This window comes from Notothenia coriiceps, unplaced genomic scaffold (assembly GCF_000735185.1).
Source record: "Notothenia coriiceps isolate Sejong01 unplaced genomic scaffold, NC01 NC01_scaffold00025366, whole genome shotgun sequence".
NCBI classification, from domain to species: domain Eukaryota; kingdom Metazoa; phylum Chordata; class Actinopteri; order Perciformes; family Nototheniidae; genus Notothenia; species Notothenia coriiceps.
In genome coordinates, this window is record NW_011358067.1 from 38,638 (window position 1) to 65,884 (window position 27,247).

Genomic DNA, 27,247 nt, shown 5'->3' on the forward strand with positions numbered 1-27,247 from the left:
GGGGGGGGGGGAAGAAGAGAGACTGACAAACGTGTTAGCACCACCCGGCTCTCCAGGAGACAGGCAGCACTTTAACCTTAGAAATGGGTGAGACCTCCTGTGGGTGGTGTGAGCGGATGAGTGAGGCGATTTTGTGATGTTTTGTCATAGAATGGGAGGTGACGAAAGAAGAGGAAACCGGACTCTTTTAAATGTTTTATATCGAATTCACCAGACAAGCAGAGAAATGCTCTGGAGGAATTGGCTCTGAGAAAGTGTCAGAGCAAAGGAACAAAGTGTAACCAAAGGGGCAGCTGAAAAAAAAAAGCAAGGCGAGGGAAAGAGAAGAGCTTATTCACACAATCTGTCTCATGCATTTGAAATATGTTGTCCCGCAGTATATTTGCCTTTCATATCTGCATGAACTGCCAAAGGGGCTTTTCCAAACTGCTTTGTAGAGGATTCTGCCAAACTGACAGCAACACTTCTGATCCACGTAAACCTGCTCCCTGGGGGTGGGGGGGGGGCTTCCTCAAATATTCACTGTTAATGTGCTATATAAATAAATAAAGATTGAGCTTCTTCTTGTGTGTTTGCTCATTCTTTTGTTTCTGTGTGCGTCTTCTTCTCAGGTGTGTTTGCACTTCTCCAAGCCTATGCCTTTCTGCAGTACCTGAAAGACAGGCTGACCCGACAGGAGTTCCAGACGCTCTTCCTCCTTGGAGTGTCTCTTGCCGCCGGCGTGGTCTTCCTCACCGTCATCTATCTCACTTACACAGGTCTGTATGTTCTCACACGCTGTCACAGTTCATATCGTAGACCATCTCATTTGCTGTATTTTTTGGCCTTTCCTTGTAAGTAGAGCAGAAATAATGTGTCACTCAACAACATGTTAATCTGCTCGTAACAATCATTAAAGTGAATTATGTACTAAAAACATCAAATAATTAAGGTTTCAGCAACTTGAGTGTTTGCTGCTTTCTTGTTTTGTGTCATACATTGTTTTCAGGTTAGTCTGACAAAACAGGCAAATGAAAGAAACATTCTTGTCCAATTTTGAATTCAAATGAAGTCAATAGGTTCATGTATACAAGTGATAATTATGAGTTGGAGCCCTCTTTGGAAGCGATTAATAATGGTTGCAACCAATAAACAAAGCAGCCAATCCATCAAGGTTAGAGAATACAAAAGGAACGAATCAATCCTTTATTAATGAATGCTGAACCCCAGAATGTTTTTCATTAACTATAATGTCTTTATAGTTTACCTGGCTGTGTCCTTTCAGTGAATATTTCCATGTAACCGGCCTGCCCAGTCCAGAGAATAAAACATTTGAGTCTCCCAAATGTAGCCAGAACATTTATGTCACACGAGGAAATTAAACAAAATGGCGATGAGCAGATAATCTTTCATGATCTGTCAAGCTATTGTCAACAAATGAATGTGTGTCTCACTCCCTGGCTTTATTTCCTGCTAAATATTGTTGCGAAGATAGCTCATCGTGATCTAATATCTAATTTTAATGATAGTTTTATTGGCTAATCAAATAGTGAGTTTTTTTATTTTGAGCTCTGTCTTTTTATTCTTACAAATGGAATCAGTTATCATTTATTTGGCTGCGATTGTATGGACCAATAGCATTTTGTGCAAGGATCAGTTGACTAGATTTAATGATGCTGATCCAGATCTGGGATATCAGCCATTTCAAATTGTGTTTTCCTTATTTAGCCAGAAGTTACAGTATGTTTATACACTATCCCCCATTGGTCTGACCGGCAGGCCTCCCCAGTGGGCCGCTAATCAGTGTTTGGTTCGTCAGAAAATGAAACCCGGAAGGCACACGATAAGCAAATATAAACAGATAGGGATGCTGCAGCCTCGCAAGTTGTAGGGCTGTGGAGCAGTAGTGGAAGATAGTGCTCTTTCGAGGGCCTTTTTCTGGAGTTGAATGTTGTTTTTGACTGGCCTGGTTGAACCCCGATGCGCACAGCAAGCCAGTTGAACTTTGCCCTCAATGTTGTCTCCCTTATTTTCAGCTCAGCTTGCGTTTGTGGCCACAAGGTTACAGACCTTTCAAATGTTGCCTCCTTGCTATTTATTGATTCTATTAGTGTCCCGATGAAGTGTTCAGATTCAAGTTGACATGATATACCATCTTTTAGTTCTTTAAACACTAGATTTGCTCTCCCTATCTACAGTAGTGGTTCATTAGCTCAGACTGGTCCCAGGAAAGCTAATATGTGAAGGAAATAGAGCGCTCTCGTATCCCCTTAGGCTGTGTACGCACACGTTTTCTGCAGTCTGTAATGAGCCTAAATAAAGCATGTGGCTTTTTTTTAACCCAACATGAGAAATTGGTTTTCTCACCTTAATTAAGGCAGCAGATTATTTACTAGCCTTAAACAGCTATCTGACATTCTGTCACTCCAGATGATGTGAAAGCCAGGCCTTTTGTGAAAAACGATGGTGTCACATTACATCTATGGTTATATTTGGCATCCTCAGATATTCCGCCTGCCTGCTTTAGAGCTCATGGGCCACTCATGCGTACGCAGAAGTCTCGTGAGAGATCCTGGACGTCTGGTAACCGCTGTGATTTGTCAGCCATCTGAATTGAGCAGTGGGAGTCAGTGACTGTTTGGGGATATGCCAGTTTCCGAGTGAAGCTGTGCATGTGATTCTCTGGTCTACTAGACTTTTTCATCTCTTAAAAGTCTCTGCATCTCAGGAGCCTGGTGGGTTTCCTCAGTATATTGAACTCAGAGCCAAGTATTGATTGCTTAAATCAGTGTCATCCTTTAAATAAGCTCTCAAAATATATTCCCTTTTTATTACTTTTTCATGCCTGCTTCGGTTCTGACATCTTATTTAAAGAGTGTTTTCTGATGGTAGTGGTGCTTATTTCATCATAAATGCTTAAGAAAGGATCTCTCCAAAGAGCTTCAAAGGACAGGATACAGCTACATGTTGGTGCCAACCTGCCACAAAATGTGTAATATGAGGCTCAGGCTTTTGTTTATGTTGGTGTCTGTGCGCACATGTGAGTGTGTGTGAGAGCCCCTTAGGCAACAGTTCAGAGCTGAAATATATTCCACATCAAAGCCTTACCAAAATAAGACATTTGTATGTGCACATAAAATGCCCTGTGCGGTCTAATTTGCAGCTTAAATGGTTTCAGTTACATTTATAAACAAGTCCATTTCAGTAATTAAGTACCATCAATAGAATACATTTAAAGCATTGACATGTTCTGTATCAGGGTTCTCTTGGCAGAAAAGCTTGGTTAATACAGAGCTGTTGCTTGGCTATATAGGTTGTTTGTAAAAAACAATTTTCTCTGATAATTTCAATCAGATTAGTGTATAAGCGACGACAGGATGTAGATCGTGCTGCCTTGCTCGTACATGTGTATCTTCTTGCATCTGCACATAAATAACAGATTAAAAGACCACATTTTTACTGCAGTGTGTTGCAGGGGTGCATTTCAATTTTTAAATAAATAAAAAGTAAGGGTATTTCCTCCCTCACTTGACCTTTTATTGTTGATTATTTTCGTCATTATAAGAGAAATGAGTAAGATGGCAAACCAAGTTCAAGCTGCGCATTCCCACAATATACAGAAGTTCAGTTTGGTTTCACACAGTGAATATTAACTGCATAGTAGACATCCATTGTTTATCCTCAGGCAAACTTTACAACTATATACATTTTCTAGGCCTTTGGGTCAGATAGTGTTTTCCATTTTTATGTATTTCAAAGCTGCACAGTTGGGTAGAGTTTGCTTTATAAATAATTACGTTTGGTTGTAGCAAAGGACATTCTAATGAGAGTATTTTTTACGTTGTTTAAAAATGATTGTTCATTTCCTTCGGTCTTTATTCTGGTCTACACCTTATTCACCTTCCTGCCCCCCCCTAACAGCAGGCGCTATATTCAGAGGCTCGAATGAATGAATAAACAAATCCTTTCTTTCCTCAGGATACATTGCTCCGTGGAGTGGTCGTTTCTATTCTCTCTGGGACACCGGGTAAGATCTGCTGACCTTCAAACTCTCACCGTCGATGGAAAACATGTTCAATCAAGTGTGTGTTTTCAAATCCGACTATAAAACCCCCCCGCACCCTCCCAGAGGGGAAACTGAGCAGCTCAGGCTCGGTGTTGAACTATTGTCTTCCTTCCAAACAGCACCAGGCACCCTGTGTTCTCCAAATGCACTGCAACATGTTTGATATTCCAGTACACCCAATCCATTCTCTCCCCCCCCCCTCTGTTTGCTGACTGGAGCAGTATGGGATAGTTTTCCCCCTCTGGAAGCTGATACTAATTCCTTAATGTGTTTAGTGTTTTCTCTTTCCCAGCTGTAATAACTAAGCACTTTAGAGAAGTGTTTGAAACTTATAGAAACCGCTGCGTAAAAGCCTGTAATGAATAAAAAGGGAACACACAGCTTAGGGAAGAAAAAGGAAAATTACTCTTTCAGTTCTAAATGTGTCCATTTTTTTGATCATAAGCATGCAGGGAGGTACATGATCTTCTTTCCTCATACTCTGGAGTTAATCAGGAGGATGTATTGTGTCATGTGTCTCAACACTCCCAATGGACTCAACCCAACATGAATTACATTCTGTCCCCTCCCCTCTGTTTCCAGCTATGCTAAGATCCACATCCCCATCATAGCGTCAGTGTCGGAGCACCAGCCCACCACCTGGGTCTCCTTCTTCTTCGACCTCCACATCCTGGTCTGCACCTTCCCAGCAGGCCTCTGGTTCTGCATCAAGAACATCAACGATGAACGAGTGTTTGGTAGGAGCACTTTATTAAAAGCTCTACAGTTTATGAGAACATGCGCGCTTGGACATTATGACATTTATTTTCACCTCAGCATGAATTGGAAAGACGGGCAAATAATTGAGTGGTTTATCCGCTCAGTAAACAGTAGGCTAAGTTAACATGCATGATTTGTAAATGGTACATCATACGTGGTCGTGTTGACACATTTACTGAAAATACTTACCTTTACAGTTTCTAGCCAGGAGTCCAGGCTTAGCCTAAGATACTTTCAGAGCAACTCTGAGCAAGGAAGATTTTAAAAGGTGTGATTGGTTGATTAAGAAAAAAGATTAAATTGCACTCCTGGCAACAAATGGACCGTGACTTGATGGGTTTCATCATAGATAATAATTTTAATTAATAAATAAATAAATAATAAATAATTTTCGGACTATAAGCCGCGCCTTTTTCCCCATGTTTCGACGCTGCGGCTTATATAACGGTGTGGCTAATCTATGGATTTTTACAGCAAACATGGGGAAAAAGGCGCGGCTTATAGTCCGAAAATTATTTATTATTTNTAAGTCAAGAGTGGGACAATCTTTTCCCGGAAGGAAAAGCAGTTCAGTCTTGTCAAGGTTGAGCTTGAGGTGGTGAGCAGACATCCACTGAGAGATGTCAGCTAGACAAGCAGAGATGCGTGCGACGACCTGGGTCTCTGAGCGGGGAAAGGACAGAATTAATTGGGTGTCGTCAGCGTAGCAGTGGTATGAAAAACCATGCGGGCTAATGACAGATTCGAGCGAGTTTGTGTACAAGGAGAAGAGGAGGGGACCAAGAACAGAGCCCTGAGGGACCCCTGTAGTTAATTGACAAGGGTCGGACTCGGACCCTCTCCAAGTTACCCTGTAGGTGCGGTCTTTGAGGTATGAGGTGAGGAGGGAAAGTGCAGAGCCTGAAACTCCAAGTTCTGGAGAGTGCGAAGGAGGATCTGATGTTCACCGTGTCGAATGCAGCAGACAGGTCCAGAAGATGATGACAGAGGAGAGGGAGGCTGCTTTAGCGTGTGCAGTTCTCAGAGACAGCAAGGAGAGCAGTTTCTGTTGAGTGACCTGCCTTGAAACCAGACTGGTGCGGATCCAGAAGGTTGTTCTGATGGAGATAACAGGAGAGTTGTTTAAAGACAGCGCGTTCAAGTGTTTTAGACAGGAACGGGAGGAGAGAGACAGGCCTGTAGTTTATAACATCAGACGGGTTGAGAGTGGGTTTCTTTAGGAGAGGGTTTACTCTTGCCTCCTTGAGACTGTTTGTAAAGTGACCAGAAGTTAGAGAAGTGTTGATGAAATGGGTGAGAAACCTATTTTTTATTAAATGCTTTTTTCCCAACAAAACTATATACTGTACATCATAGCTGTTTTAACTTTAAGAAATATGAAGCCCGAACTAGCTTAGTTCATTGTTGGTTTTAGTCTTTTAAATGGGATTTTTATTTATTTTCAACAAAACAATTATACAATAATGCCAATGTCTTCCTTTAATCATCTCATGATGTATCAAGTCTGAATGCTTGTCTGTAAGCAATGTAGAGCAATGAAAAAGTAGCTTGAAATGAACAATTCAAATATAAGTTCGTATTGTGATAATAGCAAATTCTAAAAGTAAAAAATAAACTACTACCAGACACTCAATTACAATCTAGTTCTGAAAAGTGAAATCATTAACGTTTCTATTTTTCCATGTTTCCATAGCACCACCAAGGGCTGGAAGACATCAGCCCCTCTGAAGAGGTGACAGATACGGAGGATAATGAAGAGGAGGACCTGGGAGTCCTGGACGACCAGCGGAGCATCATCCTCCACCTGCTCTCCCAGCTCAAACTGGGCATGGACCTTACACGGGTAAGGAAACTACAAAAATAAACTGTGCAGGCTCACGAAAATAAGGTTTTCTGGTCATAAATGAGATTTTGTTGAGCCATTCCCCTAAGAAATGGTTTCCTTTCAAATCTCTGGGGTTTCACAGGTGGTGTTGCCTACCTTCATTTTGGAAAAGCGATCACTCCTGGAGATGTACGCCAACTTCATGGCCCACCCTGACATGTTCCTGTCAATCACAGCGGGGGCCACAGCCGAGGACCGGATAGTCCGGTTTGTGGAGTATTACCTGACCGCCTTCCACGAGGGCCGGAAAGGTGCCGTGGCCAAGAAGCCCTACAACCCCGTGCTGGGGGAGACCTTCCACTGCTCCTGGGAAGTGCCTCGGGACAAAGTCAAACCTTTGGTCAGATCCAACCAGGGGTCCTCCTGGGAGCCAAGCAGGGGCCCCAACAACACGCAGCAGGGCGCTGACTCACCAGCAGACTGCTACACTGTCCGGTTTGTGGCCGAGCAGGTGTCCCATCATCCACCTGTGTCTGGGTTCTACTGCGAGTGCCGGGAGAAGAGCATGTGCGTCAACGCCCACGTGTGGACCAAGAGCAAGTTCATGGGAATGTCTATAGGAGTGTCCATGGTGGGAGAAGGTGAGATACATCTCAACATGACCTCGCTGTAAAAACGTTTTTTTAATACAGTAATATAACAGCAATCCAGTTGAACATACTGCAAAAATAATGCAATATTGATCATGTCACAATGATGAGTTTAAACCAGGAAACAAGTTCAAAAGTAACTCTTACCAGCACTGAACAAAAATAAATGTAATTCACATTTACTGTAATATGTGCTCAAACTTTTGCTCCAAAAATGGATTCCAACCAAAACATGCTGCCATTAAATATAGCTCACGTTTGCAGCATTAGTAGCTGAAGGAACAAAAGGTCAAACAGTTCTCAAATATTTGTTTTCTTCTGGAAGATCTCACTTTACAGTCCATCACAGCCTCCTGTCCTGAAGGGAATATAAGGCTGCATGTCACTTATCAGGATTCATGTCATAGATTTTATGAAACAGGCATATCGAGACCCACACAGACTATGATCCCGCTCCCATGGCAGTCAATAATCCAGTCCTCTCTTAGCACCATTGCACCATGTACAGTACGCTGCTGGGGATGAGTCACCCTGAGCACAGACACAGGAAGTCCTTGAGCCCGATCGACTGTTTCTGGACACCTGAACTCATCCAGTCAGACAGTACGGCTTTCTCAGGCTTTACCGCCCCCCCCGACCGGCTGCCTGATGCTGCCTATTAGAGCACATTCTGACCCTCACCCCGGGAACTATTGATTGCTGGATATTCTTTTGCCAGGGCTGCAACCCTGATAGCAGTTGATACAGGGTTTTAGGAATAGCCTGGATTTCACTGATTGGCAGTGAGTCAGCAACAGAGAGGGATACAGCAGCTGACTCAGCCAGAATGATGGCTTTTGATTGGACCTTTACAACATTGTGATTAGGGCTCAAGTTGGCCTTTTCAATCAGCACAGGCTTAGTGTACACTTTCAAACGGTCATACTATGGCTTAAAGTACATGATTATTATAGCTACACAAAGTAGAGGGCGATATGGTCAGATGAATGTTACTTCCATCATGTGAACATTGTTCATTTATGCTATCCATTCTTTGAAACCATTGTCAGTACCTACAATAGTTAGATACTGACATTTCATTTCCATTTAGAGTGACCTTTTCTAACCTTTACTAATTATGCAGCTTTAGAGGTGCTGCTTGGTGGATTTTGTTACCTTTTAGACTAAAGACTGCTTATAAGTATTGCACATATTCACCTCTATAATTGGTATGCTGTATAGAGTTTGGCATTTTGATTGTCGACTTCTTTTTTAATCGACTTTTATACAATCTGATTTATTTTTGCAACTGTGGAATCACTGCCTGCTGGTTATTGGAGAGAATGCAAGTTTAGAGCTCAGGTAGAATTAGGAATGCGCGACTAACTTATTTGAAAGAGTATTGTTCACAGATTGGTTGCTCCTTCATAAAAAAAAAACACCTCATGTCTCGTGTTTAGGCTTACAGGGTGACATATTGTACTGATACAAGTTATCATACATGTCACACATACAGTTGAGCTTTTCAATAATAATTCATCATGGTAGTCCTACTGTAGAAAATAACCTATTCAGAACCACATAAAGGCTTTTTGTCATCACACTGGTGCCACATAGAGTTTATCTTTGTGCACATTTTGGTGAGAAACATGATTATGACAAACAGTTAGACAATCATCTCACGGGCATTAGAGTTGTTGTTGTTGTTGTTTATTACACACTAATCCATGCTGAAGAACACAGATGATGCTGGTGTCGTTCATGTGTAAAGACTCTCATGTACTCGCAAACACAGAAGAAGATATTAACTGTTGCTGTGTATTTTGCATTACATAGTATAGAAAACAATTAGGCCGAATGCTGCCTTCATTGTGGTTACATAAATAAACTGGTTTTATTGCCTATACACAAGATATGAAAACTCTAGCAAAAATTACTCAACTTTATTTCTTACATGCAGGAGCACACTGAAGTGCCTGGTTATTTAAAGTGGACCTATCAAGCAAAATGCACTTTGTGAGGTATTTTATACATAAATATGTGTCCCCGGTGCGTCTGGGAACTCACGCAGCGTCAGAAAATAAAACCCTCTCTCTTTTCCTCCGTACCCAAATCTTTTAAAAACGGCTGTACAACGAGCGGACCCACAGATAATATGCCGGTGTGAGTACCATATGTGTTCGGGGTACCATCCAACGCCAATAACAATGCGTGAAGTGATTGACGTCATGACGTCATTGGTAAGAGACGGACCCCGAACACATATGGTACCCCGAACACATATGGTACCGACACCTGACGTGTTTTGGACGTAATCTCGTCAAGCCTCGCTAACACTCAGAGCTAACCTGTACTGGAGAGCACATGTGTTTAAAAAGCAGGAAATAAAAAAAAAAGAACTCACCTTGTGATAAACCCGCAAGAGAAAAAGCATTTGAGCTCAATGCGGTTTCAGAAATAATCTTTGATGTGGTTTAGAACAGGATGGCTTTTTCCTCACAGCAGAATTTAACTTTGTCTCCGGTAGAATTCTGATCAGGCATTAGCTCCGCCTCTTCTTTTTTTTTTTTTTCAAGCTAAGGACCCAAAATCCGCGTTTCTCTAACAGGGCTGTAAAAGAGGTATTGAGGCATGGCTGCAATGGGTGAACTGTTTGGTATTTTAAGCAAAAAACTTCACAGACATGTTTTGTATAGGTATGGCCCTACAATATATATTTTTATATAAAAGATAAATGTTTATGTAGAAGTTTCTGTGCCAGTTTCTCCACACTGCCTGCTGTGTTTTACAAGTGCATAATAAAGATCATGCACATAACTGGCTTGGAATAAAAATATCTACATACATAGATTTGAATTAGTAGTAATGATTCCAACATTTGATTATACATTCAGAGAAAGAGAGGCTGTGTGCAGAGAAATCTGCTTGCTCCACATACCTCAGCTAATTGTTACCAAACCACATTTAGTCATTAGCTCACCATAAACAGGTTTCTCTCAATGTTTTACTTTAGTGCATTTCTACTCCCATCATTCTTCTGAAGATTGACTTCTTCCTCTTCTATCTATTCCTCTTGTCTCTCAGGGGTCCTTTGTCTCCTGGAGCATGACGAGGAGTACGTGTTCACGCTGCCCTGTGCCTACGCCCGCTCCATCCTCACCGTGCCCTGGGTGGAGCTGGGGGGAAAAGTCTCCATCAACTGTGTCAAGAGCGGCTACTCTGCCACCGTCACCTTCCACACCAAGCCTTTCTACGGAGGGAAGGTCCACAGGTGAGGGTTCTCTCCTGCTGCCCTCAAACATTACATCTCACTCTCACAGCTGACATTAAAGGCTGATATGTCTTTTCCTTTTTTTATATAATATATCAAATAATTCAATATTTGCAAGAATGTTAATGTATTAAATAACAGTTTATCACAAACAACGTACACACAATAAATACTTTACTAAGTCTAATAGTTTCTGATATTTACGACATAATGTTGAAAGTATATTTTAAAAAACGACAGAGGATAGTATGTTTAAAATATATAGAAAATCGTCAATATATAGAATTTTGAACATATCACAAAAAACATAGTATAGCATGTCCAAAATATATATAAAAAAATAAATAGTATAGTTTGTCGGAAATATTAATAAAACCCGACATTGTGTTGTATGTCCAAAATATATTTGTGTGTGTTGGCATACTGTCATGACTTTTTGATACAATACTGACTTCTTTAAGACATCTTATGGAATACAACACTATTAATTTAAATTACCTTTATTGGCATACTATACTTTTCTTATTCAATATTTTCTGGGATATTAGACCGTGCTTTTTTTCTCTTTCACTTTGTAACATTTTTATTGCATAGATACTTTTTTTACATAATATACTGTGATTCTTCTACCTCATTATACTATGATATTTGTTTGCATGTTATGGCTACTAAACTATGAAACAAAAAATACAATACCATGACCTTTTACATTTTTTAAAACTACTTTACTTTTTAAAGACATTTGATAGAATACAATACTCTATATTTTCAGCACATTCTTATTGAATACTAAACCATTTTTAATTGACTATGAACCTTTATGATTTTAGATGGCATACTATGTCATGAGTTTTGGACATTTAAGACCCTAGGATAAAAACAAAAAAACACATTTCAGTGATTTCATCTATTTTCTTTTTTTTACTTTAATGACTTAATTTAATGAACAACTTAACAACTTAATGCAGGTAAAATGTTATCTACATTTAGAACTAAAATCAGTTGTAGTTTATAATTATTAACTTAGGAGACAGGGTTCATATCAAGAACATCTTTAGCTAGTGTTTGTGAGCAATGTGGTATTTAATTTATCACATTAACAATGCACCGAATGCAGGTATACATATGACGTACAGAACAATTCCCAACGACAATGTCTCTGTTTTGCTGACTCAGAGTGACGGCCGAGGTCAAACACAACCCGACCAACACCATCGTGTGCAAAGCTCAGGGCGAGTGGAACGGCACGCTGGAGTTCACCTACAGCAGCGGAGAGACCAAAGTGATCGACACCACCAAGCTCCCGGTCACCAGGAAGAAGCTGCGGCCTGCCGAGAAACAGTCAAGGACAGAATCCAGGTGACATAGTAACGCTTTTCTCCAACAAGTAGGGTACTGCTAGATGTGGCCAGAGGTGGGAGAAGTACTCACATCTTGTACTTTATTAGAAGTACCAGAGTGTAGGAATACACTGTTACAAGTAAAAGTCCTGCATACAAAAGGTTACTCTAGTAAAAGTACAAAAGTATCAGCATAAAAATACAAAAAGTAAAAGCACTTATTATGCAAATTGGTCCATTTCCGAATGATATATATTATGTGGTTTGATAATAATTATTGATGCATTCATGTGTTCTCAAAGCTGGTCAAGGAGCAGCTAGTTTGAATGACTTTGTATACTGCAGGCTAGCTTGTGAAGTGTAACTAAAGTCTGACTTAAGTGTTGATTATATTTCACATAATTAATCAAAGTCTGTAAAGTAACGAAAGGTAAGAAATGTAGTAGAGTAGAAGTACACGATTCACCTCTGAATTATAGTGGGGTAAAAGAAAAAAGTAGTATAAAATGGAAATACTCAAGTATTGCAAAATTGTTCTTATGTACAGTACTTGAGTACATTTACTTAGTTACCTGCCAGCTCTGGATATGGTAGCTTTTAAATGTTCTTGTTGTGTGTTTTACTTTTGCCTTTAGGCGGTTATGGCAACATGTCACCAAGTCGCTAAAGGACGCGAACATCGATAAGGCCACGGAGCATAAACACCGGCTGGAGGAGCGGCAGAGAGGAGACGAGAGGCAGAGAACAGCTGACAACAAACCCTGGACCCCCAAATACTTCACTAAAGAGGTACAGTGGAGGAGATAAACAACGCTGTGATATGAGGCTGGAACTCAGGAGGAACGCTTGTTGTTGCCATGGTTTTTGATGTCCACTATCTGACCTTGGTGTAGGAAACATAGCAAACCAGTTTTTACTGTGGTAAATGTTTACATTGCAAATGCATGATTCAGATATTATCGCAGATCCCTGATGCTAGTGTTTATTTTTAGTCTGCCATTTGGAATCTAACAAAATACACACAATTCATTATAAAACAGAAGGATGTTGTGTTTTTTTTTATTCGTCACAAATTAATGATATATAGATTGATAATAAATTACTGATCATTAAAATATTTATATCAAAAAGTAGCAATACAATCCTGCATTGATGTGGAGTCACTGGGTTACGACATGGAGAATCAAGATTTTTTAATAAAAACAGCATCATATATTATGAAGGTAAGAATAGAGATGTGACTACGTCTAGTCGAGTCATTAGGTCACATAATATGGAAGCTATTGAAAAGACAAGGGACTTTTTAAGAAAGAAAAAAATCATATATGCATTCATATATAAAAGCCCCTGAAAGGGAGACAAAATAAAAATATCAATAAAACATTTTTTTTTCTTGTGTCCACAATTTGGAGATTGTAATAATAATAATAATACATTTTATTTTGAGGAGCCTTTCAAAGCACCCAAGAACACCTTACAATTCATAAAAGTTCTTACAAAAGGTTAAAACAGTACAAGAGAACCAGACATGTGTATACACTATATACTGTAGCTTCTAAGTACCAACAAATTCTGTGGTCTTTTTAAATAGTTAATTTACCAAAACAAACATAGACACTTTCTCACTTACCTAATTTCCAATTCTCCATTTGTTCTCTTCTCACACACGCAGGGAGAAGGTTGGATCTACAACAGCCCACTGTGGAAGTCTACCTGACAGCAGATCAACGGTCTCTCCTGACGGACAATAACAGATCCCCCTCCACACTGAGGTCAGAGGTCAAGAGGAGGGAGCCATGACCTTCAGACCTGAGCTGCAGACTCTGTGACACCACATGAAGGAAACAAGCAAGGTGCCAAAGCGATTTCCACTGTTAAAACCAAGATGGTGGTTGGATCTCTTGGGACTATAGTACGTTTTATATACAGTTAATTCATAGTATTACTATCAAAGTAGAGTATTTCTATTTTACACCTTGCCAAGGCCTTTTTTTGCACATGCACTGTAATGAAGTTTGCCACTGGTGTTTTGTTTTTTTGTTCCGGACATTGTAATTGTTTGGTTCCAAGCTTTTAGTTTGTAACGCAGCGTTAGAATGAGTTGATACGAGTTCCCTGTAACACATACTACTGTAGCTGTAAAGAGTTGTTATAAAGCACTTTTATCATAGAAATATATTTAATATTTTATATCTATGGCTTTTACTAATCAGGGTGGTCTTTTAAAAGCTTTACAGGAAGTAAGAACACCTAACCACGTTTAAATGAGATATGAGTAAAGAGTTAAATGTACTACGTTAGGTAATGTGTTAGTATATATTATCATTACAGTGAGCTTCTAGAAAGTAAAGGATTGTTTTGTCTGCACTATGAATGTATCTGGGCACATTTTAATGGCTTCTTTTCCATCTTGTACTGTCTATTACACATGCCCTTTGTGTTTTTATATTTGCTCCATTTCAAATATTCCACCCGTGGAGTGAGACGCCTCTGTAAAACAGACGCTTTCCATTACTACCTCTCTAATTCGGCTATTTCAGCCATTAGTCACTTTGTATCCTTCTTCTTCAAAACAGAAAATACTGGTTTGTTTGTTGCAAAACGTTTCTGGGTCCTCTTATCTTTTTTTACTCATGCCCCTAAAATGGCACTTGTGTAATTAGGCAGCCCGTGCCTCTTGAAGTTTAATACTTCTCCTCAGGTCGCCCGTGGTGATGAATATGGATGAAGAGGCTTGTAGAAAACACACAGCCATGTTCTCACATCTGGGGTTCGCTGGGAGGTTGCCTCTGTGAAGATGAGAGGATAATCCAGCAGAATAACAACCCCTGGGAACTGTTGGAGAGAAAAGGAAACGTGTCGGGTCATAATACCGTGGTAATCACTTTCTCTCACGTTTGACAAACCATGTTGGCTGTCTTCTCATTTATCTCTCATTGCATTCCCTGCTTGATTCCTCAGGCGTTCCTTCATTTACATTCTCAAATATGAATACCATTTTAAATCCAGGTGAATTTACCAGATGCCTATTTTGTCATTTAGAAAACATGTCATCAACAGCCACTTCATCACTTACCTTACCTGACACTAACAAGCAGTTTGTTGTTATGAAAGGCTCCAGAATTCACTGTGATTGTGGAGGAAGTAAAGATTGTCCCATTAATGAAACCCTTCTCCATTTTTTGGTTTTTAATAAACATGTATTCTCATGATGTCCTGAATGTATATCTGTTCTGCATCCATGTGATTATTATCAAAATGTAAACCATTCAATCCACCGCTGGAGGACCAATGAAACGTCTCATCTGTCCTCACAAAGGTCAAAGCAGGAACAGATTGAGATCATTTTGTTTTAATAAATGTGCCATGGCAGTCATTGACTCACTCAGGTTTATTCCTTTGTCCCCCAGCTCATTAGAAAAGCGTTTGAAAAGATAACTTTACGCTCAAAAAGTGCTGTAAAGGGAATTGTACCTTTATCGTTCTCGGGTCTTTTTTTACCCAGCAAAACAAAACAAACTCATACAACATAAACGGGAATGAAACTTGTATACATCCGTAACCTCAAAATCCATTTGGATTTTTGTGGTGTTGTGGTCATAAAACCTTATTTCCCTGATGAAAACTAAATCATCAAAATCTGACCCGCAGAGAACATTGGTGCAGCACGTAGCAAGAACATATTCTTGGTAGGTTTGAGGATCAAACTCAAACTGAACAGGAGTTTGACCTTTTATTTTATTAACAAACCGATCAAGGCCCTTCATATTCTCTGGAACTCCATAGATGAAAAAATCTTTAGACCCTTTCAAAATCAGATGAAAAGTAAACGATTGGTTTTCTCGAGTTTGTACAGCTGTCTGGAAGCACTGTCCCAATCAAATAAACTGGATATTATTCAAGGTCAAATTAGACCCAACAGAATAAAGAACTGGGGAAGTAAGCTATTTCCAAAACGTGGAATCCTGCAAACGGTGACCAAATAATTGTCAACCTCTTGAAGATTATTCCTGCCATCAAATGTAGCTGATAGCAGGATCAAGTCCTTTACATCACGTAGCATTAACTGGAGTGTTACTATTTAACAGAAGCATGCGAACATGGCAACATGCTAGCTAAACCGGAAATAAACATCCAGTTAGAGTGATGTGTGAAAGGTTGACACATGAGCAAGAACAGCCTAAACCGATGAAGGTCACGCAATAACAAAATGGCAAGGCTTCTGTTGCCATCCTCTACACAATTGCTATTTGTGCTTTTAAATGATTTTTGTTAAGTTTACTGGAAAAATACCTTTTTTTCATCATACTAGATTAAGTCTGTGCAAGATGTTCTGATTCTGAAGCCTAACATCTTCATCTAAAGAATAATGCTGCCATCAAGTGGTTGGCTTTGTGTTCACCTGCACAGGAAACATATCTGTACAATTATAATCCTGATTCATAATATGTTCAAAAGGATTCATAAACACGTCAATAACAACAACGTACACACATGTTTTCATTAGAGTGTATATTTAAAGATGGCTGAACAGAAACATGTAGAGATGTAAACTTTCATCAAACAAACGGTGTTAGGACAGACGGCACTGAGCTACTAAGAAACGAGTAAACTTAGCGAGGAAGAACTGCTCTGCCGCTGCTAATCGACACGAAATGAAAACATAAGAGGGCGAAAAACTGTACATCACATTAAGGCTTGGTCTGAGCTCTCCCCTCTCTTGACAAATGAGAAACAGGAAGGACAGGACTCAGTTTTAGGCGTTCGTGTGACTGAATAAAAATGTGGCATTGTGTCAAAAGTCTGAAATGGTGACACTCAAGTTTCAGAGATGATCAAAGAAAAGAAGAACAAAGCAAATCAGACATTTTTTCAAAAAGTGTAAAGAAAAAAAAAGAACAGCCGATACTAATAAAAATCTCCTTTGTGTGAAAGTGACAGAACAATGATGTGTTAGTCTTTTGATGCGTCACTTGATAAAAACTGAAAGTTACTGAAGCGTGCACATACATAAACACCTGTAGTGTTTACAACAGACACACAAACAGTGCAGTGCCCGCAGAACAACAGGTCAAAGGTTACGCTCCTTAGAGCTGTGTCCAAACTTTAAAGCACCTTATATGGCTGGAACTATTTCATTAATATGTCAACTGAAAGAAAATGTAACATCTTTTTTATATTGGAATAGTGTTCAAGTTATTATTTTAAAGTAGCTGCATCTTTGTAAATTATTTATTTGGTTTACTTTGTCATTTATTTGACGTTATATCCGATATGTCAGATGTGAAAATTGGGCATTTGTGTGAAATTTTATGAAAGGATTTATTAAGAAAATAATCAACCAATTAAAATGATGGTTTGCAGTACTACTTTATACTCATATTACATAATATACACCACCTACACTATTCAGAGGGACGCATCACATCTAATATGATTACTAAAATTGTAATTAGTCAGTTGCGCTAATTTTACACATGAAGCAATTATATTATCAGATTTCATTTTTCTCACTCCAAATTTGTGTTACAGATTGTCTATTCATAAAAAGCGTTCGGGGTGCATTGTGGGAATTGTAGGATGCAGTGTGATTTTTCAAGCAACCTTTCTCTATTTTTCTAATTTTAAATGATTTTAGGGGTTACGGCAGTTGGTCAAGAAAAAAATGCAGTAGAATGAAATCCCATTGGGCTCTGAGAAATGAACATTTGATGTACAAAAAAAACTAATTGAGAAAAAATGATCAGCAGATACAATGATGGAAATAATCCTTGGTTGCAGCCTAATTGTTTATTGGATCATTTGAGAGTAATGGTGGAGTATAGTGTGAATTAACCAAACCTTTTTAGACTCGTATGCAGTATGGACATGAGGACACAGCTCGAACAAGCACAAAGGGCCACGCAGTCACAGAAAGTGATGAAGCGTCTCCTGACCTCTGCTTTTCTCTAGTCTCAGTGCCTGTGTACTAACTAACTAACTAACTAACTAACTAACTAACCCCTTCACAGTTCACCAGTCACTGTCAACGCCTCAGTCTGGTGAAAGCACTCAAGAGATATGATGAGCTGAGTCCCAGAGGACCGAGGCGATGGTGACCGGCAATGAGGCACTAGGCTCTGCACGTTCAACTAGAGAGCTCCCTCTGCAGGAAGGGAAGCCTAATTCATTATCACTACTTTTTACACACAGTTGCTTGCTTCCGTCTTTAAAAACCCTAGCAGCAGAAATGTACAATCTATGCAATTCATGAAAAAAGGGAGATGTGAAGGGGGAACATTGTAAGAAATTCACATTCATTCTTCCAACAAAACCTCAAGCCCCTTTGTACAAGAATTATTGCATTCACTGTTCTATTTGCTGTCATACAAAACAAAAAGAACTCAACAGAACAATCACATTAAGAACTTAAGAGAAAAACTGACAACTGCATATTTAAAAATCACCACAATAATCCAATATATTATCATCCTTTTTAGACTTGTTCTTTACATAACATATGTACACATTAGGCCAATTTGTTTTCTAAAGAATTTGTTGAAAAAGAAGGTCGGGGAGCCAGGCAGACGTAAAGGAGAGGACGATGATAAAAAGGTTCATATTACAGACGGTGGCGTTCCTCCATGCCGCATACTGTCCTCTGTACACGTGTCAGGAACAAGTCCTCAGCTTCCCCCCCTCCCCCCCCGCGCGCTTCCTCACTCTCAGTAATGAGTTCACATGTGCCATGGAGCAAGGTCGATGGGTCTTTGGTGCAAATGTTCCCAGTCTTCTCTCGTTTCCCCCTTCACACCCCCGATCCCCGCACTGATAAGCAGTTAATTAAACGTACCACAAAAAAGAATCAACGCCGAACCAAGCAGAGCAGCCCTAAGCCTCGCCACACATTCAAGTACAAAGTAATAAAACAAAAAGAAGAAAGAACTAAACGGGGGGGAAAAAAAGATCCTCAGGGTAAAACGGACAACAGTTCTGGAGCTAGCCAGAGGTTACACTTCCTCAACACACGGGGGCGCTCTAATGAGAAGTGCTGGAGACCAAGGTCCAGATAAGTGGCCCCTGTGTTCTTCTTCATTGGTTGTTGGAGGTTTCTTCGCAGTTGTTTGTTTTCCTAGAAGAGTTCATCGTCACCATTATTTTTTTTGCAGTTTCTTGCCTTTCCTCAGGGCGAGCTTGTTCTTGATGTGTCCACGCTTCCTCTTGGCCGTCTGGGTAACGGGACAGAAGAAAAGAAAGAAGTGAAATCGAATGACAAACCTTTGGAGAGCTTTATATATATATATATATATATATATTAAAGAGCAACATACACAAAGAGTTTTCCCTACGTTTGTGAAAGGGGGAGTCGGGGTCCCTCCCAATTAAAAATATGCAATTTACCATCGTAAGGGGTTATACGAATATTACCACATATGTGTACAGAACAAGGTTAACAGCACCTTAAATGTTTGATAGAAACTAGTGAAAAAGTCCACTTGGGACCAACTACAACCATTAGATCAAAAATATATCCTTTGGTTAGTTTCTTTCTAAATGTATTTTACATAACTCAACTTAAGTGGGGCCCCAAGAGACCTGCGTGCCTTATAATCGGTCGGGGTGACAATTATAAGAAGAATTATAAGAGTTTCAAAACAAATGTTCTGCCTTTCTCCGAGGAAAACCATTTGATTGCATTTTTATTTTAGCTCTAGAGGTCATCTTGTCCTCTAGAGCTAAATAACCAGGGAAATTCAGGGCAGCATAATTGCATCTTTCTAAAACTGGAAGGCATGAATTCTGTTTTTAAAACATTAAAACAGGAAGTGCCCCGTTACCTTTTTGGAGGTGAACTTCTGCCTGGACACCACGCTGCGCAGCTTGTGCTCCAGCGGCTCCCGGTTCTCCAGCTTCTTCACCTTGTAGATCCTCACCAGCCAGTGCTCCGAGGTGAACGCCTCCTCCAGGTGCTTGAACTTGATGTCCTTGTTGCCGATCTCGGCGTTACGTGTCCGGTCGAAGCCGGGAGGCGTCCGGAAGTCCAGCTGGGAGACGGAGAAGCACGTCATTTGACTCATATTATAGAGCTGCATGCTAAATATTTTTGTTTTCAAGAAATAACTATTGCAATTTAAGTTAAAGCCGTTAACCGGGCTAGCCCTGTCGACAGAAATCTAAATAGTCTGGCACAATTTGTCCATTTACATTTCAGGTTTTACTGGGATTAAAGAAATGTTTATTTAGTGTGCTCTACCTTTGGACAGCTTGTCTTCTGTCCAAATGCTAAGCTAAACTCATAGTTAACCTTATACTTAAGTAGCATTATAAGCTACACACAACTCAAACTTCATAATCAACTCAAATGTACCAAAGAAAACAACAAGCCTCGTGATAACAGCGCAGCCTCCGCCCTTTGGCCACCATGACATCACACTCACAGCATGTTGTTCCTGTTATTCTGCTCCAACAGTCCTTACTGTGTCCTTCTTACTTTTGATACTCTCAAAGCTACCCTCTACCTTCCTTCTGTTGTTATTTTTCCTTTTAGTATTCACTCTCACTCTCCCTTTGTGTGCCACGTTCCCATCTACGGGACACCTTGGCATTTAGTTTATGCCTTCAGGCTGCTCCAGAGGACACAGAGGGGGAAATATGACACCGTTTTAGTCACAATAGCTGCATGTCTTGCTGTTCAACTTGTCATTTAATTGTCAGGGAAAAGATATACACACATTAGATGTTTTTTGGCAATACCATGTCCAGAGCCTGGTTGTATTTATGACATACTTTATAATACATACTGTATTATGCACTGTGAGTATAATCCTTTAATCTCCTCTCCCTGCTACAATCCACAACTATCTATTATTGTCTTGTTCCTGTTGTCATCTAAGCCTCCGTTTCCCCTTGTCACATCCTGTTTCCGTGAACCTAATCTATCCCTCCTACTCTCCCATTTCCTTTCCCCTCCCTCCTGTCCTTCATCTCCTTCTGTGCCTCAGTCTCTCCACCTATGTCCCGCCCGTAACAGTGCTGTGAGCCGCACACAGCTCTGGCAGTCTGTCTGTGGATAGTCTCTGCATTGATTCTCCCGTCTCTGCTGAGCTGTTGGCTGGGCCTCATCTGCAATGGGATGCAAGCACCTAGAGAGAAGGACCCCTCTCATCTCTCCTCTGCTGCCTTCCAGAAGTAGCCCAGGCACATTTGAAAGCTTCCACCAATCCTTCCATTTACCCCCAAACCCCTACCAACCTCAGGAGCTCCCCAAGGCATTTCCTTAAATCCTCTTCCGCCTGTCTGTCTGTCAGCAGGCTCCGCTTTTAAGATACAGTTGCAAGAATCTTTACACCTTTGGTGGTGGCAGCTGCTTGTTATTCTGTGTGAAAGCCACAGGCTGCAAAGAAATATCTAGCAGTAGTACTTTTGACTTCTTTGCCAATTGCAGCGGCTTGTTACTTTCTGATCTCTGCACAAAGTTATTGATGCCTGTGAAGTGGATCCCCATAACATCTTTTTGAATTTGGAGTTTCTCCCTGACCTGACCAGGAGATGAGAAATGATCAAAGACCCGCACAGTTGTTGCAAATCTTTCTTTGCCATGTGAAGAATCTTCGATGTGAAAGTCTCTTCTAACCTGCATTTCACCAAATCGGTAATAGGACATCTTGTACATGAGGCAGTTGAGCAGAGTTGGTGAACCGGCTTTGTCCACTCTGAACTCTCCCTGAGGGGTGAAGTAGTCGCTCTCCTGAAGGGGACGAGAAGAAGGTATGGGGGGATAAGGTCAGTGTCATAAACCCACACCGTTCACGAATACACCTTGGTCACTTACAGTCCAATTTACTAACAGTGGGTACAGCTCAGGTACTACAGTATGTTGTCCTGCTGCTCATGTGTTCTACAGTTTACTGCCCTTCACGGAGGAAGATATAGTCCACAGTTTGTTCTGTGATGTAGAACTACAGCTACTATTCACAACATTCATCGAAAACTATGTCAATCCAGCTTCTCCTCAATCAGTGTTTGTGCAGGTACTTACGTTTTTGTATCACTGATAAATAATGATCTTTAGAGATGATGGATGGTACGTACAGTAATTAGACCCTCCAGAAAAACGCGATTCTGCGATCGCAGAATTTCCCGCATAATCAGCAAAATGCCGCAGATTTTTAAAAGTCCGCATATTTATCAAAAGGCCGCATAATCCCCGCATTTTTCCACACAAAGTTGAGAAAAAAATAAAAAAGTTAACTCGTCTTGACGAGTAGTGAGGATGACGCAACGTCATCAGCCCGCGCATCACAGAAGGCAAACACAGTCGTGTGAAGGTGTGGAATTCACACACCAAGATGAACAAATCGAATCCATCACATTTACCCCACGAACATTTCAGCTAAAGACCGGACAAAGCAGTACCCCAATGTCTTGCACGAAAGTGGGGGGAAACTGTTCTGTACCCCGTGCAACTGTGTGTTGGAGCATAAAAGGAAATCGACTGTGAATACCCACTTCGATTCGCTCAAACATTCAAAAATGGTTTCTGCTGCGGACAAGAAAGCCAAGCAACTCACGCTCACAGAGGCTTCAACCTCCAAAACCCTTTCGAGGGTTGCAAGAAACGAGGTGAGTAGCCTACAATATTGAAGCTGGTCAGATAACGAACGAGTAAATGAAAACAGAATGAAGAGGAGGTAGGTGTGTGTGTGTGTGTGTGTGTGTGTGTGTGTGTGTGTGTGTGTGTGTGTTTCTGTGATGTAGCTTGCTTCTAGTATGCTTGTTTATCATAGCAACTCTTTGAAAGTGCTCCCTTTCATTCAGTAGTAGCCTAGTAACAGGGTGCGGGAGAATAATCACCTTTTTTCCGCTTCCCGCATATTTCACAACTGTTCGCATATTTCGCAACTTTCCGCATATTTCGCAACTTTCCGCATATTACGCAACTTCCCGCAATTTTCCCACATAAAAACCCCGCATTTTTATCGCATAATCAATTATTTTAGCCCGCATAATTAAGGATTTTGGCCCGCGTTTTTCTGGAGGGTCTAAGTAATGGTGGATTTGTGATTTGTTTCTCTGAAAAACCCGTTTCTGGACTGCATGTAAATCTACAGAAAAGGTTTCCTACTTGAGTTGGATGTTATTTCAAGACAGAAAACAAACTAAAATGGGGACCAATTTGAAAAGCGGTATTTTCTCACAATGATAAGAAAAGTAGCAATTCAGTGTTAGCCTTTAAGTCCCGGAGAATGCACGGCCGTGGTCTCAACGGAGTCTGTTGTGGGGATGATTATAGAGAGCGAGTGTGTGAGAGTGAAGAGGGCTACATTGATTTCACTGCTGTGTAAGTGCCTGCTGTAAGAGTTCCTGGAGAAAAGCTGCAGTGACAGGCGGGGTCAGAAACTCACCCTGATGTCCTTGGGGTGCTCTCCCTCTGCTATCCTCACCATCCACAGGAACTTGTTTATGTCGTCACCTGAGTAACCGATTACACCTCCGAAAATGATCAGCACGTAGTCCACATCCAGCGACCTCATGATCTGGTAGGCTGCGCTCTCGTTGGAAGACATGGCTTTCCCCACCTAAAAAAAACGGCAAAGAAGTGGTACTTGAATTGGAGTTTACGAGACGGGATGCTTCCATAAAGCAATAGGGAAGGAAAATAAGAAGGATTTATGAAAGAGAGATCAATCTTGTTTTCTGTGTAATTACGTTTCCTGTGGACAGACGCTGGAGTAGGAAGCAAGAGAGAACAAAGCTAAAGAGCCTTCGCAGACTTAAAGACAAAATGATTCCACTACATTTGGCAGCAGAGATACAAAACATAAATCAAACCTGCTGAGTCTGACAACAATTAACTGCAATTCCCCCACAGAGTAGATTCAAAGGGAATAGTTGGAGCAAACAAGATGATCTGGCTTGTTGGAAGGAGCGGTTTTATGCTACATAAAAAGAAAGAAATCACTGGAGCTTGTTAATCATCTAGGCTGCTGCAGGTTTGTATGCATGGGAATGAATGAAAACAGAAAGAAAGCCAAGTGATGAAGAATGAAACTGGCACGAGGCTCACCAGGGCTATGTGGCTGTTGTTCCACGTGTTATTATCCACTAGTGTGGTCCTGTTGGCCATTCCCGCTATCTGGTATCCGTAGTCCCACCACGACATGACGCGAGCGTTCTCTTCTGTGTTCTGCCTCAGCCAATAGTACGCCTCCCTGAAGTCATCCAGGATGTTGCGGGTCCTAACAAAGAGAGTAAGGTTGACAGCTAACAGCGTTGACAGGTATATACATGAAGCTGCGGAGGCAATTAATAATTCAGTCAAGACTTCCAGAATGAAAATAGACCATCCATGCATAATGAAACGAGGGTTCAAAAACAGCTCACACTCTGAACCCTCATGTCCTAAATTGACCTCGAGGAGCAGACGTAAAGCCAAACAACCAATTCACTTTAGGTATGGTAATCATTTCTTATGCTTGTGTGTGTGCACGCTTTTATGTGTGACTGTGTGTGTAGGTGTGTGTGCGCGAGAGAGCCGAGCAGAGTGCTGCTCCCAGTAGCACAGCTAAACCATTGTCTGAGAACAGCATTAATATAGGCATGAGGACTTGCAACCACCACTTAGTGTTGGCCTTCAATATTTCCGCCCTGATGCTGAAGAGAACAATCATGCCTGTAAAGAATCTCCGAGAGAATAATAGATCAGCTTTTTTCTGTAGATTCAGAGACGGTCCACAGATGTTTCTCTGTGACCCAGAAACACTAAGTAAAGCAATCATATTAAAGCTCATAGGTGCACATATCAATATTTCCACAACATGAAATATAAATGTGCTGCCTCTATCCTGCTGCTCTGTGTTTGTGCACACACACACACACATTTGAATGCAAGGTGGAGCAATCCAATCTTTTCTGTATTTCTGAAATGACTTGGTGGTTAATAAGCGGAGAGCTGAAGTGTACTGTGCGCATGTTTGATCCGTACCCGTCGTTGTTGTAGGAGGCGAGCACCACGCTGGGGCTGGAGTAGGCGTTGCTGGTGACCCATGTGCAGTGGACGGCGAACATCATGAGCAGCATCAGCATGAGCATGGTGACGATGGACTTGATGTTTGGACCCAGACCCTCCTCTGCCTTCTCCTGCTCCGACACATGTTTACGCACCTTACCCGCCTGCAGGGGGAGACAAACACTTTTTAGGATGGACGGCAGAGTCTGTAGCGTTCCAGGGAGATGAATTATTGAGCGGAAGAAATGATTGAATAAACTAATTGAGCCAAGTATCTTACAGCAGCCTCGTGCTTTCAGTGCGGAATGATGCGTCACTAAGGATTGAGAGATGGACCTTGTGATGAGTTAGTTTCACTTCACACCAGTAGCAGGGAATTGGTTAAGGCAATAAAAACTCTGGAGAGGAGGAAATCTGCATAATGGGGACATTTGTCTTTACTAACATCTCCAACTACTTGCTCTCACACCTTAACTGTGGCTTGAAGTGAGCGAGGAGAGATGTAGATAAAACATGAGATGAACAACGGAAGGACTGCACAGTGTTACTTGTTTTTAATGAGTGGATGTGTAAAGTTGTCTTGTCGTGATATACGGTATAGGTTATTTGTTTCCAGACGTGTTCTCGGGATCTTAGATTGACTTCCTGTATTGATAAAGATAAATCAACTATCAATCATTTATATTTAGACAACAAGTGGACATAGGCTGATACACAATGATCAATTGCATGCTTGAATAAATATAAAAAGGTAGAATGTAACTGTATCTGTAGTTTTCATTGTAAACATTGTGTATATCATTATTTTAGAATAAAGATGATGTAATGTTTTTCCTTGCAGAATGTATTTGTGACCTTAAAGCCTTTTGTTTAGAAAGCTAGATGGTTTTTTATCCGTTTCTTCTGTTCTATTATTCCTCTATGTTGGCAACAAATGATTCAATGTGTATTCCGTATTTGTTGTTATGCAGCTTGTATTAAACATCAAAGCTTCCAAGCATAGCCAAAATGTCCATCAGTGCTTTTCTCCACCGATACAGAGCAGCAATGACGTGGAACGATCTGTCACCATACGCAGATGCCCAACATAGCTTTCTCCTTAAGGATGGATATCTGTGGGTGATACATGAAGTGATGTGATGCCAAGGTGGACTTGAATAGACAAAGCCACAGTTTGGCTCAGCAGTGACAGCCGTGGGATCAACATTCGACAAAGTGAGACAGCTACAATTATGGCAACGGCATCCAACAGTTGCAGCTGAATCACAGTTGAATCACATGTTACCCAAACTGGCAAGCTAAACTGTTGAGGAGCGGGGAAAGCTGACACACACGAGAGTGATACATCCAAAGGTGTAAAGTCAATAAGGAGCTCACGGTCGCCTTTTTACGCGTTTGATGTACATTTGGATCATTCTCTCCTGTCCTGACCTTGTCATAAAGGTTCCCAGAATTCCTCTTGTCGTCCTCGTCGCTGCTGTCTTCAGCGGGGGGTTTCTCTCTCTTCGTGTCGTCTCCCATGTAATGCTCAAAGACGCTGGAGAAAGCCACGGCAGACAGCATGCACACCACCGGAGTCAGTGTCAGCATCAGGCGCACCATCACACCGGCAAAGTACACCGCGCTGATGGCATACAGGGCCACTGCAAGGGGACACGAATAGAAGGTGGTGGGTGGGAGAGAGAGAGAGAGAGGGAGCACAACATATAGAAAGGTCAGTCAAGGAGAAAGGCGGTGTGAAAGTAAAGGACAGAGGGAATTGGGCCGAGAGTGTGAGACGGAGATAAGGATATGAAAATGAGTTGTAATGCAGCATGATCAGCAGCTCTGCAGAGTTTAAACCCTAAACGGAGAGGGCGCTGGCTGCTTTCCGTCCTTGGAGAGTGAACACCCGGCTCAACAGGTGCATGGCTAATCGATAGCTGTAATTGGCTGATTAAGTCTGAGGGAGAAACAGGTCGGGCTGCTGGAGGGCGGGATCTGAGTGCTTAAAGGTTTTCTGCCCTTGATCTTGGCTGTCTCTCTCTCTGTAAACAGGAAAGTTTGTTTAAGATGATTGGGTTTTTTCTAAGTCCCCCGTGATGCTTTTCTTTTGCTGGTTTCTAGCTCGACATGCCTCCCAACCCGGCTACTTATATAAACTGAACCAAAAATATAACAATTTTCAGAATGATAAATAAACGTGAGCAAATGAATCGATACATTTGCTCCCTTACTGCGCAAGTAGGCAGTATGGTTTTTAACATTTTGTAGGCTACCGTAATTTTCGGACTATAAGGCGCACCTGAATATAAGCCGCAGCAGCTAAATTGAATGATGTGTACATATATAAGCCGCACTGGACTATAAGCCGCAGGTGTTTTAATGTTTAATTACCATATGTAAGGGTT

The 27,247-nt window shown here is 41.0% G+C and overlaps 3 protein-coding genes across 3 annotated transcripts; 2 read left to right on the forward strand and 1 right to left on the reverse strand.

Moving 5' to 3' along the window:
- The first annotated feature begins 83 nt into the window (after positions 1 to 83).
- LOC104956101 (dolichyl-diphosphooligosaccharide--protein glycosyltransferase subunit STT3B-like) lies at positions 84 to 4,942 on the forward strand. Its single transcript, XM_010783543.1, has 4 exons — positions 84 to 87; positions 612 to 758; positions 3,958 to 4,006; positions 4,628 to 4,942. The coding sequence occupies exons 1-4, from the start codon at positions 84 to 86 to the stop codon at positions 4,926 to 4,928; spliced, it is 501 nt and encodes a 166-aa protein (XP_010781845.1). The 3' UTR covers positions 4,929 to 4,942.
- A 1,355-nt stretch (positions 4,943 to 6,297) lies between these two features.
- On the forward strand, positions 6,298 to 15,081 carry LOC104956102 (oxysterol-binding protein-related protein 11-like). The gene is made up of 7 exons (XM_010783544.1): positions 6,298 to 6,306; positions 6,498 to 6,647; positions 6,772 to 7,270; positions 10,343 to 10,529; positions 11,706 to 11,888; positions 12,505 to 12,658; positions 13,542 to 15,081. Exons 1-7 carry the CDS (start codon positions 6,298 to 6,300, stop codon positions 13,584 to 13,586), a joined length of 1,227 nt encoding a protein of 408 aa, XP_010781846.1. The 3' UTR covers positions 13,587 to 15,081.
- Positions 15,082 to 16,371: 1,290 nt separating this feature from the next.
- On the reverse strand, positions 16,372 to 26,603 carry LOC104956099 (dolichyl-diphosphooligosaccharide--protein glycosyltransferase subunit STT3B-like). The gene is made up of 7 exons (XM_010783541.1): positions 26,289 to 26,603; positions 24,834 to 25,021; positions 23,916 to 24,087; positions 23,254 to 23,427; positions 21,483 to 21,596; positions 19,687 to 19,893; positions 16,372 to 19,077 (listed from the first exon to the last, which is right to left on the reverse strand). Exons 1-7 carry the CDS (start codon positions 26,457 to 26,459, stop codon positions 19,003 to 19,005), a joined length of 1,101 nt encoding a protein of 366 aa, XP_010781843.1. The 5' UTR covers positions 26,460 to 26,603; the 3' UTR covers positions 16,372 to 19,002.
- Positions 26,604 to 27,247: the final 644 nt, after the last annotated feature.

Coding starts and splice junctions, on each gene's coding strand:
- LOC104956102 (XM_010783544.1), top strand. Junction 6,648..6,771: donor TGGGCATGGACCTTACACGG/GTAAGGAAACTA, acceptor GGGGTTTCACAG/GTGGTGTTGCCTACCTTCAT. Junction 11,889..12,504: donor CAGTCAAGGACAGAATCCAG/GTGACATAGTAA, acceptor TTTTGCCTTTAG/GCGGTTATGGCAACATGTCA.
- LOC104956101 (XM_010783543.1), top strand. Junction 759..3,957: donor CATCTATCTCACTTACACAG/GTCTGTATGTTC, acceptor TTCTTTCCTCAG/GATACATTGCTCCGTGGAGT. Junction 4,007..4,627: donor TATTCTCTCTGGGACACCGG/GTAAGATCTGCT, acceptor CTCTGTTTCCAG/CTATGCTAAGATCCACATCC.
- LOC104956099 (XM_010783541.1), bottom strand. CDS start 26,459: ATGGTGCGCCTGATGCTGACACTGACTCCGGTGGTGTGCATGCTGTCT. Junction 21,597..23,253: donor AGCACCCCAAGGACATCAGG/GTGAGTTTCTGA, acceptor CGTCCCCTTCAG/GAGAGCGACTACTTCACCCC. Junction 19,078..19,686: donor AGAAGTTCACCTCCAAAAAG/GTAACGGGGCAC, acceptor CCCGTTACCCAG/ACGGCCAAGAGGAAGCGTGG.